Source organism: Vidua chalybeata, chromosome 5 (genome assembly GCF_026979565.1).
Source record: "Vidua chalybeata isolate OUT-0048 chromosome 5, bVidCha1 merged haplotype, whole genome shotgun sequence".
Lineage (NCBI taxonomy): Eukaryota > Metazoa > Chordata > Aves > Passeriformes > Viduidae > Vidua > Vidua chalybeata.
The window spans coordinates 29,837,730-29,851,835 of record NC_071534.1 but is presented as its reverse complement, the minus strand read 5'-3'; the positions used below and the strand labels follow the sequence as shown (position 1 = coordinate 29,851,835).

At 43.0% G+C, this 14,106-nt stretch overlaps 1 protein-coding gene across 2 annotated transcripts; it reads right to left on the bottom strand.

Annotated features, from left to right (window-relative positions):
- Window positions 1-2,717: 2,717 nt before the first annotated feature.
- On the bottom strand, window positions 2,718-13,830 carry FGFR1OP2 (FGFR1 oncogene partner 2). Of its 2 annotated transcripts, none has more exons than XM_053943252.1 (6): window positions 13,732-13,830; window positions 10,850-10,986; window positions 9,600-9,717; window positions 8,521-8,663; window positions 5,418-5,531; window positions 2,718-5,068 (listed from the first exon to the last, which is right to left on the bottom strand). In XM_053943252.1, exons 1-6 carry the CDS (start codon window positions 13,733-13,735, stop codon window positions 4,931-4,933), a joined length of 654 nt encoding a protein of 217 aa, XP_053799227.1. In that variant the 5' UTR covers window positions 13,736-13,830; the 3' UTR covers window positions 2,718-4,930. The 2 variants fall into 2 exon arrangements, with proteins under 2 accessions (XP_053799227.1, XP_053799229.1); XM_053943254.1 differs by lacking the exon at window positions 13,732-13,830 and adding an exon at window positions 13,294-13,469.
- Window positions 13,831-14,106: the final 276 nt, after the last annotated feature.

Sequence of the window (14,106 nt, the reverse complement as noted above, 5' to 3'; positions counted from 1 at the left end):
TTTAGCCTCGCCTTTGATCTTGTAGGGAGAGTCTGCTTTGAAAAATTTCTTATGGCCAAGGGCTGAGGTGGGGGAGCTTGGCTGGCATTACAGTGACACCCAGAGGCTGAGAGTGGCATGTCCTCTGTGCAGCCACTGAGGGAAGCGTGTGGTCCAGAGAGGCTTTTTTTTGAGAGCTTTGTCAGATGAGGCTTTGGAGAACAAAGGAATGATTGTCATCCCTTTCTTGCCTGAAAACTGGTCTGCAAGATCACATAGGAATCTTCTAGCAGAAGTGGGCTTTGAACTCTTTTTCTGAGATCCTGATTTGGAGATTGTATTTCCATTTTTTGTTTCTGCCAAGAGATGGTTCAGGAGTTCTCTTCCATAGTCCCTAAGCCACTGCAAGTAACAGTGATGATGATCAGAATACATGAACTGACCCACTGTGGTGTTGAAGGGGTATTTTCAAGGCTTTTTTTGTGTACCCCTTGAGGTCCAGGATGAAATCTGTTTAAGGTGCCGTCCAGCACAAACCCTTTTTTTTATGAGTCTGTGATTCCCTGCTGTCCTTGATCTGGAAAGGCTTTCAGAAAAGAGGGAGCTCCTCCAGAGGAATCAGTAGGCTCCATCTCAAAATATGCATTTTTCACTGAGCCTTGGAGCTTTTCATTTCTCTGCCTTCTGACCTGTCAGCAGCTGTAGGCCTGCAGTGATCTTGGCAGCGTTTTTTTGGGGTGAGCTTTAGTGGAACTTTGGTTCCTGGTTGGTTTCTCCAGTGAAGAGTCAGCATAAGAAACACTGAGCTTTTGGGTATGCAAGGTGAATATTGTGTTAGGTTATTGTGTCCTTACTCAGGAGCGGGAATGCATCGCTATATTGATATATCCAGATTTATTTGGATTTTGCCACTGTCCATCTGGTTGCCCTCCCCTCCCACATCCTGGATTTGTAGGCTCTGGTATCAGTTTTCTCTGGAAGCAACAGCTCCCTTAACACTTGTGTGTTCAACAGATGCTTGTTGTTAATTATATTTACTTTATTGCTCTCAGAGCCTGTCTGCTCCAGGCAGCCAGCTGACTCCTGCTGAGCATGAAGGGCTTTGTGCTTCCTTGAGTGCTGGGAGAAGTCAACTTCAAACCAGAGCAATAAATGAGCTCATTTTGGGGGCGAGAGGGAGTGACAGGAGAAGAGGGTTGTGTAAAACTTCCCTGCCTGCTTCAGAACTAGATCTTCACAAGGCTGCCTTGTCAGAAAAAGCAGCAGTTCCAACTTTTCCATCTTATCTAGTGTAACAACAGATTATCTAATATGCTCAAAATGAGCTGGATTTTTTTTTTTTTTTTTTTTTATCCTGAAGCAAAGAAGCACCGGTAGAGAATTGTAGGAGGCAGCTGCTGTTTGCTTAGCCAGGAATGTAATGAGTTGCAGATGATGAGTCATTTAAAAATTTGTTTACGGTATTCCTGAATGTAGTATTGGAAAAGGGAAGGTGCTGATCACCCTGCATCCATTGGTGTGCTGTGTTGAGCTTCCAAGAACTGACTTCTCAAAACCAGCTCTACTGCTGCTCACTGCTGGAAGAGCCAGCCTCAGGTGTATGGATTGGGGGATTTCTGGTTCTGAGAACGCTGCAGAGAAGTCATTGTCTGACATTCTTCAAAAAAGGAAACCTTCACCTTGGGAAATGGAAAGAGACTGCAGCTGGAGTTGGTGGGTTTCCCCTGTGCCTGTTCTCTGGCTGGTGACTGAGGAGTGCTGCCAGCACATGCTCCTTCCAACACTGCAGTGACAAAGTGTTTCCCTCCTTGCTGAGCAGTTGGTTAAGGCAGTTGTCAGGTGAGTTTTTTTCTGAACGTGGGAAATAAGAATGTTCCTGATACAAGGGCCACACTGGCTCTCAGTGTCCAGGGACAGAAAGGTGGCTGCAGGCAGCAGGAATTCAGTCTCTCCTCCCACACAGTTCCTGTTCAGCCCCACTTATCCTAAATGGTCCTTATGCAAAGGAATGACTTGATGTAGTTTTGCACACAGCATCCACTAAAACCTGCATTTAGTTGACTTCTGCTGTCTTATCAGCTTGGCTGGAGAACAGGTGTGTGCAAGCGATTTGTCACAGAAGAACTGATAAACATTACAAAATACTTGTCCAGAGAAGCTGTGGCTGCCCCATCCCAGACAGTGTTCAAGGCCAGGTTAGACAGGGCTTAGAGCAACCTGAGATAGTGGAAGGTGTCCCTGCCCATGACAGGAGGTAGCACTAGAGGAGCTTTAAGGTCCCACCTTCCCTCTGCCCTCATGCTGTGAGCAGCACCACAGTGCTCTCCTGGCCAAAGTGACAGCCAGTCATGCCTCAGACACACAGACTCCAGGCTCTGCAAAAAAAAAACAAGTTCCAAGTTTTACATTCCAACAGAGGACTTGGAAATTCCTCTTTTAACCAGAAAAAGTGCTTAAGGAAACTCCCTAAGCCATTGGGCATTTACAGAGGGATCCCAGTACATGTAATTCTGCATGAAAACAGTGCCATTACTTCTGTATTTTAACAATGTTCTAATCCCATGTGCTTATTAAAAAGTCAATACTGTTGAAAGTTGTACAAACTAGCCAAATTTAGTTTCAGTCTGCCCTCAGCTGAACAGCTGCCACACAGAGCAGTTTTGGTTACTTTCTTTTCTTTTGCTGCCAACAAGGTTCATCTCAGAGCCACTACCTTGCTTTAGTCATGGAGACATCCATGTTTTCAGTCAACTTTATTGATAAAATAAGTTTACTGTACAGTACACAATTCTAGCCATAAATCCTTTTCAAGCCATCTGTATTACAAAAATAACAGGTATGCAATGAAAAATAGTCACTCCACACACTGTGAAGGCTCTTTAAAATCTTGACGTGATCAGGTTAAGGGAATGAAAGGGGAGACGTATCAAATGTGAAGACTAGGAGTAGATAAATTAAGTCACTTTTTTTTTTATTTACAAAAATAAACACTAATCAAGCATTATTTCGTAATAGAGCAACCTCAAAGTACTGCCACAGACCAACAACCCTCTTCTGTATTTGGAAGCCAAACCAGAAGTCAGCCATGAAGCTGAATTCAGCATCAAATGGATAGAAATGCCTTTTGACACCAGTGCATGGCTGAAAAGATGCTTCTAGAAACAAGAATTTCAACAACTGAACCCAAAATTCCTTTTAAATTTGCAACAACAGAACATGCCAGTGAAAAAAGATGCTGCTTCTGGTAAGTCAGCAGCTTGCAAGCCATGGAAGAAATGCAAAATCTAGGTTAGAGAAGCACCGGCAAAGCTTTAAAGATACTATAAAAGCAGACAAGAATATTTTGTACTTGAGCTAAAATGTTCCCCCACAATTTCCCCATGGCTGTTTCACAAGTCTGGAAATGGCCATAACTTTTTCCCATGCATGTGAATGTCCTCAGTGTGTTCTTAAGCCTAGCAAGAAGCCAAGGCGCTCTGCAGAGAAGCAGCAGCTTCTCCATTTCTAAAGCAGGCTGTGAGAATGTGGAGACCTGATTTACCTGTCCTGTCAGCACATGTATTATTTCTCTGAAAACAAGCATTTACTACCTGCTAATTCTCCTTTCTCGCTTATTTCCTCTTAAAAGCACCATGGGAAGGAGCAGCAACAGAGAGAACAGAACAAAGGTACTGAGCTGCTCCCAAGTCAGTTCAGTGCCACTGAAAGCTCCCCCTTAGGCCTGTGAACATTTATCTCGAGCTCAGGGAAGCTGTGCTGGGGCACAGGAAGCTGTACTGAAGCTGGCACGCTTGGTAGTGTTGGATGCTTAGTTCCTTCTGTGTTGCTGTGACTCAGAATCAAACTTGACTAAGTGGTGGTTGATTTCAGGATAGCTCAGCTCATGTTGCTTGGTGGGTTATTGAACAGTCAGAATGTGAAACTGTGGGTGGCAGCTATAGTTCCACAGTTTTCTGTAGCTGACAGCTTTCACTCTGCTTAGCTCACTTTAAAACCTTCTTGAGGACTAGTTAGTACTGGAGAAAGGAAAATGAAGAATATTAATTGCAGGCTGCCATGAAGCTGCTTCCTCCTTCCTCCACCCCCCCCCTTTCTGCTGCCACTGCTTTTGTGCTTTCCAGTTGCCATTCCTCACTCAGGGAGTTTGGGCAGGCAACTGGAGAAGAAAGACATGGGACTCATGTGGCTTCTTACTGACAGAGAACAGAGCTGAATTTCCTCTCCTAAAGGTAAAAGCTGAGGCAGAATTATACTGCTGCCTGTGTTCCTGAGAACAACAAAATGGGAACAGCTCTTTCCATGTTCTCACAATTCAATTCAGTGCACATATTTGAAAGAATCTTGTTTCATTTAAAAACTCCAAACTGCTGATCAACAGCATTCCTTATGTTTAAAAACTGGCCTTGTATTTGAAAGTGATACCCCAAGGCTAAATGACAGAAATCCTTTAATTTTATGCTGCCTGTGTGCCCCTCCCATCAAAGAGGTTTGTTGCAAAATGAGAAGTTATTAAAACCAAAACAAAAGAAAAAATGCTATGAGGATCATGCACAAAGCATATTCATAAGTTACTATTTTCTAAGGCAGAGATCAGACTTGAAATCTTACCTTTATTATTTAAAAGTTGCATTGAACTTTGTATGAGCAATAATTTATATAAATTACTTGAAATCTCACCTTTTATCTGTAAAACGAGTTCATATAAAAAGAATTTGCAATTCAGCAAGTGCATTAATCCATTTCCTACTGAGGTTAGATCTATGGCAATCAATCTGTCACTGAGGGTATTGCAGAACACCAGCTGAATTTATGTTACACAGTATAAAAGCCACTGAGCTGGAGTTGGATGCATTCTCTTGCTGGTGCCCTATTCAGTAACAAGTGCTTGACCAGTGCCCCCTGATGCTCCATTGGTTTAAGTGTGCAACTGAAGCTTGCTGATTCCAAGTCCTTAGCTTTTCCTCAGGCTCAGATCACTGCTTGTCACTAATCCTGACAGGGACGTGCTCTCTGATGCATCGTCTTTCTTGAGGTTCAGAAACGATTCTCTAGTGATTTGAAGAATTTCTCTCAAGCCTTTGTTTTCTTGCTAAAACCAGAGAGAGAAAAATACATTAATAGGACTTCAGAAAGAAATCAGGGTAACTGTTAAAACCTCCCCTTTACTCCAAACTAATGCATAAGGAGTAAAACACTGACTTGAAATCAGTGCTGTGACATCTTCTCCAAGGGAGCACATGAGGTTTATGACCCTCCTGCTCTCTTGGATGGGCTTTAAGCATCCCCTCCTTGAGATTAAGCTGTAGTGGTGCTCCCCCTGCTCCAAGCAAGACAATAGTAACACAACAGCAGTGAGTGACTGGGACAGTAACTCCACAAAACACCTGGGAGGATCTTTACTCCCTTTAATATCTGTGCCTCTGCAGCTTCCTCCTCACCTCGAGCTGGGTGATGCGTTCCTGCTCTTTGCAGCCGTGCCTTTCATCCACCTCAATGGCTTTTCTCATCACTGCTGCCATCTCTGTAATTTGGTCCACATGCACTTGCAGCTCCTGAGATACAATATTTAGTAACATCTTAGTGATATATTTTCTGCATTATTAAAAAAGCAAAGCATTAAACGTGGTTTAGCTACTGTGACATTTTTTATCACAGACCTCAATTTTGGAAAACAAATTCTCTCTAACTTTACAGTGTGGGCAGCCACAGTGGTCCTGTTTATTCAAATAAACCTGGTTTGCCCCACAGTGGAATTTGATAGAAGCTTAACCAACTGTGATCCCTGGCCTCAAAATGGCTACAAGATGGTGCTGTGCTTGCCCTGACTAGGCCCTCCTGTGCAGCAGGAATTGATGTGTGTTACTTTGGATATGCAAAACTGCTCCACTCCTGTGAGAACAGCAGGGAAAGCCACATTCTTTCCAGGTGTTTGAAACCTGATGTCCAGTACCAGTCCATGGACAGGCATTTCTCTCTAAAAAAGAGTAGGTGGAGTGGTCATCCTTACTATGTCATATATTACAAAACTCAAACCTGGCCTCCACTCTCTATTTTAGATACTTTTGTTTGACTCCACCTCCAATTCCAGCTTATTTGGGCTCTGGATGTCAGAGGTTCAGGATAAGAGTCACTGCTGCCTTTCCCTGCAATGCTATGTGAGAAGCCTGTGACCCTCTGGCATTCACTGCTGCTCAGTTAAACCAGACAGTTTAAAGGTATTTCCAACAGCTTTAATTTTTCAACTTGTCTTTTATTCCAGCTCTGCTGTGATGCCAATCTAGTTGTGCCTGGCCTGGCCTTTGGACCAAATCCGCAATATTTACTGGCTAGTATCAGGAAAAGCAGGGCAGGAGGGCTGAAATGAAGGACAGTAGAGACTAAAACTAAATCCCACCTTTAAATGATGAGTTTGATGGGAGATCCATACAGCTGGCAGATCATCACCTTGCCTTTAAACTACCATGAAGAACTGCCTCAGCTGGATTCATAAACTTATCTGACCAAAACAAATACCCTTTACTGAAATAAACATCAGCCCTCTCCTCTCTGCCATTCCAATTGCCCAAGTTATAATTTAGCAGTTGTTAAATGCCCACTCTCAATGTGAGGGGGTGGAGAAGAACTTGCTGTAAATCTTTATTTTCTTCTCAGTTTCCAATGCAGGTGATGACATGAAACATTTTTTTTTTAAAGAACTCCCAAATTTAGCTTGACAGGAAGCTGTGGTCAGGCAAGGATGCACCCTTGAGAAAGACTGAGTAGGAGCTGTGGGTTTCAGATATACTGCTGTTCTCCCTGCTTCCTGCTTTCACAGCTCATGTGGGCTCTGGATCAATACAACTTCGGGGCCTTTTCCAAGGTCCCTGATGTTAGGTCGGATCCTAACACAAAACTGGAAGGCTCTGCTCTGGAAGGCACATGTGGAAAACTTAGATGGGGTAAAAACAAAAAGAGTGCAGTGACAGTGAAAGCCTCTGTGTATCCCTCTCTTTTGTACACATTGGGTTTTTTCTCTCTAAAGAGATAAAAACCAAAAAGGGGCCACACCCATTTTTGGGCCTTGTTTCAGCTGAGCAAATTCAAACAGCATACTTAGATCAGGGTCACTACCACCAACACACACTTTTCTCTTGCAGACAACACTAACAAAAGACACTGTTGCTCTATTTAAAGGAAGTGCTTCTTCATCTGCAGCAATCAATGCTCTTGTAATAATGTGTAAACAGGCACTAAAACAACAGCTGGCACTCAGGAAAACAGCATTACTGGAAACAGGGAGCTTAACTCCTTGGGTATAACGGATTTTTTACTAAACAAGAGAGAGTTATTTAAGAAGTGTTTCAACATTGTTCAATCTTCCTGAATATGAAGCTTGAGCTAGAGAATAAATAATGGAATTCCAGAGATCCTATGTGTCAGGGTAAGAGTGATACATTTTTTTAACCAGGCATTCATGAAGAGGTTTAATGAAAATGTTGAAGCCTAAATCTCCTGTTCCAATTACATTGTGAAATGTTGTTTTTTCTTTTTTATTTCTTTCTCCTGCCTTTCAATTGAAGTGCTCCTAAATGAACTATCACAGTCCATTTCAGGATGGATTTCATTTTATGTTCTTGTGTTGGATCCCCTGAAGCTGGAGCAGATGCTATACCATATTCTGAGGTAACTTCTGTTGAAAATTATCTTTATCTGACATTTTTCAAGATTTTATGTTAAAGATACAGTTCTAATCCAGTAATATTTTTTCATACTAATGGCAATAATTACACACATAGGATGCTGTAAGCAGGCAAGAAAGAATCAAATTCTTAAATTCTGTTTTCTCAGTAAGCAGACCCTAACTTTGCTTTGCAAAATTAAATTAGCTGAGGGCAAAGATTATTAAACACTTAGAACTTGTTTGTCTACACAGCTGCATTGCTCTAATGATTATATTTTCAATGAAATGTAATATTTTGCTAAAAAGCTCATGTTTAGATCTGTTAGTGACCTAGAACAATGAATTCCCCCAAAATTTAGAAGTCCATTTGACTATTGAATAATTGAACATATACTTTTGTTTTCTGCTTCATCCAGTTTATCAATAGTCAAAAGGACTTTTCATTTTTTAAGTTTATTTACAATATTTAGGGGAAAAATATTTGAATATTGAATTTAAAAAGCTTGCTCCTCCTACTCTCCCTAAGCACAGGTTTATCAATTATTTGTTGGTGTCACAAGCATAAATTAAAGCTAGTCTAAAAGTCTGACTATTACTAACCTCTGGCAGTGTAACAGAGCAGTTGCCTTAAAGATTGAAGTGAAAGAAACGTAAATTAAACAAATGCAGTACTGAAATGCTACCTGCTGGAAGTTTCAATAATTGAGAAGCCAGGAAACTGATAGTTTCCTGTTCGTGTTGCGTGGAGTAGATTGTAAAAATTAGGACTCATTAGTAGTACAATGGCACAAAAATTGACACGAAGTGAGCTTTGAATTGATCCACTACAAAGTAAGGTGCTAACTAAAAAACAAAGCAAAAACCCTCAATTGAGTTATTACCTTGGAATGTTGCTCTTTCAACTTCATTATTATACTTGGATCATCCTTTTTGCTCGCCATAAGCAACCTAAACATCTGTTCTCTGTACTTGCTCATGATGAGTTCCAGAGCTGACTGGTGCTCTTCAAGAGATGTGCGCAGTTCTGCCATCAGAATTTAAAATGCAGTTAAGAGTTTAACATAGAGTTAATTTAATTTAAATACAGTTCAGAGTTTAACACAGAGAACCAAATCAAAATGCACACATATTTCAGCTTGAGAAAACTGAAATGAGCCCATAATTGAGTGTCCCCACTCCCTGCACCATGAAATCAACATAGGCTCTGCCAATGGCTTTGATGGTGCCCAGCCTGGGACATTTCCTGGTTAGTAACAAACAGTCTTTTGTTAGTGTGACTTCGTGTATCAGTCCCTGTAGCTGACAAAAGCCATCTGGAGTGTGGCTGAGCAGCTTTACCCCAGCCACTACAAGCCACACTCTACAAAAGGAAGGAAGGAGTTCTCAGATCTGTCTTAATCTGCAGCTTGGTAAAACCAGAGTTGAAAAATGCTTCTGTTCAAAATCTACTGAGACAAAGCATAAACAACCTCTGAGGTAAGGCAAGACTCATCTGAACTGAGATCATTGAGTTCTCTACTGAGTGGAACTGTTAGAATACCTAAGGCTTTCCTGGAGGAACAGTGCATTCCTAGTATACAAAATTCCAGAAGGAATTATACTTCTCTGCTTACACCATAACTTGTCCTGACTGTTCCTATTATTTTCAGCAGTGGTTAAACACGTCTCCAAAAAGATCCCTATATTGAGAATTAAGATCTATTTATCTCCTCACTTGTGCTGGACATTAGGTAAGGACCGAAAAAAGTAATTTTTCCCAAATCTCTTTTTCTTCATCAGTCCCAGAGTTTGGACTTTACGACTCTTGAATTGAATTATGATCAGTTAAACTGACAAATTGAAATGAGAAGAAAAAAATTTCTTCTATAGCTCTGTTTTGAAAAAAGATCAGTGGTAAAAGTCTCGCTATTTCCAGTGGTACAGGCTGGAGCTTGGAAAGGATATAATATTCATATTTTACCTTTGTTTTCCTGTTGCAACTCCCTAATCTGTCTGTTTTCCTGCTGGATACCCATTACTAGAGTAGACCGAGGGCGATGTCTTGCTACTTCATTGAGCTCTTGGATTTCTTCCTGGTACTGGTTATTACAAAAACAAACCAACAAGGCACAGCACATTTGATTAACCAAAGGCAGGTATCACCCAGCAGGTCACAAAGCACCAGTTCTACTGTCACTCACAGTCTATAACCAAGAAGACAATGCTTGCTTTTAAATAATAATATCAAACACACACATCACAAGGTGTTGCAGATATGCTGTCCTTTAGAGACACAAAAGCATCACCTTTGTTTTTACACAAGTTTCACACCTTAGATGTGTGTAGTGGATGCTATTTAACCTTCAGTTAACGCAGGCCAAGTTCACCATCATGCAATTTAAAACTCATAGAGATGTGGTAAAGACAAACCATGAGGTATCTTGACATTTACTGTGGCTTCCCAAAACCTTAAACCACCAGGCTGTGTGGCTACAAGTCACTCGGGCCCGAGTCAATGGATCCTGACTCCCAACAGATATGTAATACTCTTGATCTGAAGCCATGAAGCATCTGCCTAGTTTTACAGGGCTGAATTGTATGCAGGGTGTTTTAATGTTATAGGCCTATTAACATATCTTGGGTTCATTAGAGTGACAGGATGGACTCCCATACGGAAAGTCACAAGACATCTTTACATTTTCCCAGGAGCTGTCTTATGAAAGTCACACTCAATCTAACAATGTGCCTTAAGCAGCTTAACATCAGAATATAAATGAGCACAAAAAAGCCCAAGAGAGTATTTGGAAACAAAAGGAGACAGTGCAATGACAAAGTATTCTGTACAGAAGAAAACATGTCAGAGCCTCTGTATGATTAAATGGGCATTTAATTAACAAAATTAATAAAAATGTGTAGTATTGCATTGGAGAGCAAAGCAAGAGATGCCATAGAGTGGTTTGTAAGATACCAAGCCCATTTCTACCAGTGATCTTCAAATAAATGTTTGCTTTCAATTATTTAAACTGGAGTAACTGTGAAAATGTTTTCACAGTTTCAAACTGCTATTTGCTATAAACAAGCTATTTTGACATGAGAGCCACACCTCTACTTAAAAAGACCAAGTCTGCATTACAGGATTAACCCAACACCATGCTCATTCCGTGCTGCACAGAAGCCCCCAGAGATGGAAGTGCTGCCATTCCCAGGAGCAAGCAGGGCTGGAGAGCAGACCTGTTTCATGGCTTCCACCCGCTTGTTGAGCGCCGTGGTCTGTTCGATGAGCGCCTCGGCTGCGCTGTCGTGCTCCCTCAGCCGCTCCACCAGCGCCTTCGCGTCCGCCAGCGCCTTCTCGATCGTGCAGCTCATTTCTGAACACAACAAAGGCAGTGTTGGCACCACAGCACCTCTGCACAGCACAGCCACCTGGGGCATGGGTCAGTTGCCAGAGGCAGGGCACTGAGCACAGCAAAGCTGGGCACTGCACCTGCTTCTGGCAGAGTGACACACAAAGTAAAAGAATGCTACATTAACTCATTCATTTTTAATGCTACTCTTTTTTTTAATGTGCCCTCCTAACAGATACACTTCAGGATAACTGAGGTATAAATCCAGCACAAAAGAGAATGCTGAAGGATTACAGTGGCCTGGAAGATTCTGATGACTTAAATCAGCAGAGAAGGAGTAGCTCAAACTGACGGAGTAGAGAAAATTGCTCAGGGAAAGTTCAGAAGACGGAAGGCTCATGTTTTGTTCATGTCTATAAATGAATACTAACATCGCTGCATGACATGAAACTGTGACATTTTCAACAGCAACTCAGCTAATGAGTAGAAGCAACTGCACCCTTAAAACATCGCCCTTCTACCTGCAGCAATTGTTCACAGGAATTACAGATTGCCAGAACTGCCAAACTTGCAAAATGCTTGTGTCTATTGCCAACAATACTGGCCCTTACACTACATTTTTTCATATTCATGTCTGGTAGGCTAAGTTTCAAGACCAAGATTTTCAGTCTATGTTTTTATTTTCTTTTAAGGAACCTTGGACTTAATCTACTGAAATCTATTTAAGCTCCTTGAACAGTCTTCAGCAATCAAACAGCAGTGATAGAGGTTTAAAAGATTTATGGGCCTTGTTGATATCAGGCTTAATATTTGGTTTAGGAAATATTCTAAGGTACACAAAGAATCAACTAAATCGATTTCTTAGCCAGGCTGTTTGCAACAGTAAAAGTTTTTAGAGTCTTTCCTCAGCTACATGAAAAAAAAAAATCACTTCAGGTTTATTTTCTAACTTTCTCAGGCACCTTTACAAATCATAGCCCACGATCTTTAAGCCAAACTTAAAGAAATCCTCAAATTTGCCTCAAGTGACCTTTTGCTCCTATCCCAGGTAAGCAATAGAAGGAAGGATATTTCAAACACTAGACATTTTACCTGTGTTTTCTAGGACTTATGTGCTATCAAAAGCATCAGCATTTTAGCATGTGCAGGTTTCCTGTTTATCAGATAACATTTGCATTTAACTTTCCATAGAATGTATTTGAGATAGGCAGGCCTCCAGCAGACTGCTGGGCTGTCACAGGTGGTTAATTTATTCACCCTGACTTAGCACTTGGAGCTCTTTCAAATCCGACATGGAAAGGAATCACGCTGCACCGTTTTTAGGGATCTGCTTTTCTTGCTCCTCCCTCCAGTCAGATCTCCTATACAAATATCCCAGACAAAAGATGACCTTCCCCACTAACTGGCTGAACTGCTGCAGCAATTGATTTAGTGAGATCCATGTTGCTGCTGAAGAGCAGCCTTTAATTCATCTCACTGTCCAGGAATTCTCTGGCCAGTATAAACAAAGCCCCCGAGGCCTCTACATGAGCTGGGAATACATTTGGCATTTGGACTACATTGCACTTAACACCTCTGATAATTTGTCTGCATCCACATAAATTTTTAAACAGTGCATATTTAATATATGCACTTTCTCTTTTTTGCCCCAGCCCAACCATGTCAGAGAAAAGGAAGTTTGTTTGTGGCAAAGCCACTGATGTTTCTTTTCACAGGGAATGTGCTGGGAAAGACATGTGGAATGCAGCTTTATAAATTCTGCAGTCACTGTCCCCTGTCAGGCCAGGGCCCAGCTCCAGTTTCAGGCAGCATTTGTACCTCAGAAAGCAGAATCACTGTTTGCATCATGGTAATTGACAGTGGCCCCAAATCATGGCCAGGATACCTTTTGGGATCCAAGACACTGGTCCTAATCATTGAAACTTAAAATGCTCTCTGGCTGCTTGTGAAAAATAAAACCTTTGCCTGATCCTGAAACTGAGCTAAACCTGTGAGTTTGCCTAGACATTTAGGGGGAGGAAAAAACACCAATTAATCACATGCAATTGATTTAGGCAAATTCTTATCATATATTATTTTTTATGAGTGTGACTACGGGAGCTGAAGTTAATGATTCCTGAGCCTTGCCCTAGCAGAGATGCCCAGTTGCACAGACGCTCGTTACTGCAAACTTGTCAACAGGTAGCAGAGCACCAAGTCACCCCAGCAACACTCCTACTACACACTGCCACTTCCTGCTATTTGCTAATGGCTTTCATTACCAAATTAAGCACCAAAAAAACAACACCAAGGAATAAAGATCTCTGTCCGAGATTCTTTTTTTATCCTTACTGGAAGCCACCTTTTCCCACAGCTTGTGGGTTCTGTTACCACGGAGACTAGTTTGGCAGCGCTGAACCAGAATGCAATTTCCAAGGAATTCCAAGGAATTTAGGCTGGTGCAAAGGTCCCGGTGTGACAGGGGCGTCCCGGGAGTGTCACCGCGGGGAGCGTCGCCTCCTACCCCCAAAACGCGGCGCGACCGCGACGCTGAGGGCGACACCGGCGCCTGTCGTGACACCGGCGCGAGCCGAGACACGTGAGGGGTCCCTGGCCCGTCCCGGCCCGCAGGTCTGAGGCGGGGGCGAGGGGCGTCCTTCTCCTCCACGCCCCTCAGGGCGCCCCGACCGTGGGGCGTCCGAACGCAAGTCTGCCCGCACTCCCGATCGCCCGGCGGCGGCCACAGCGGCAGCCCCCCGCCGTGTCCCCGAACCCCTCCACGCAACTCACTCATGCCCGGGGCTCCGGCCGCACCGGGAGTGCGCCCGGACCGGCCCGACCGATGTCAAATGGCGGCGTGAGTGGAGGGCGGCGCGTCCTGTGCCCGCCAGGGGGCGCCGTGGGGCGGGGGCGGTACTGGCCGCGCTCCGCTCTCGCGAGAGCACCCCCCTCCGTGGCCGCTGGCTCCAGATCTCGCGAGAGGACGCCCCGCCCACCGACAGATGCCGAGACCTGCAGGTGTGAGCAGGGTTTTGAGCCAAGCCTCGGGATTTGTGTTGAATTCCACAGCAGCAGCTCTAGCGGGACACTCAGGGTTAAGCAGTTGGTTTAGATTGGATATTGGGAAGAAATTATTCCCTGTGAGGGTGCTGAGGCCCTAGCAGA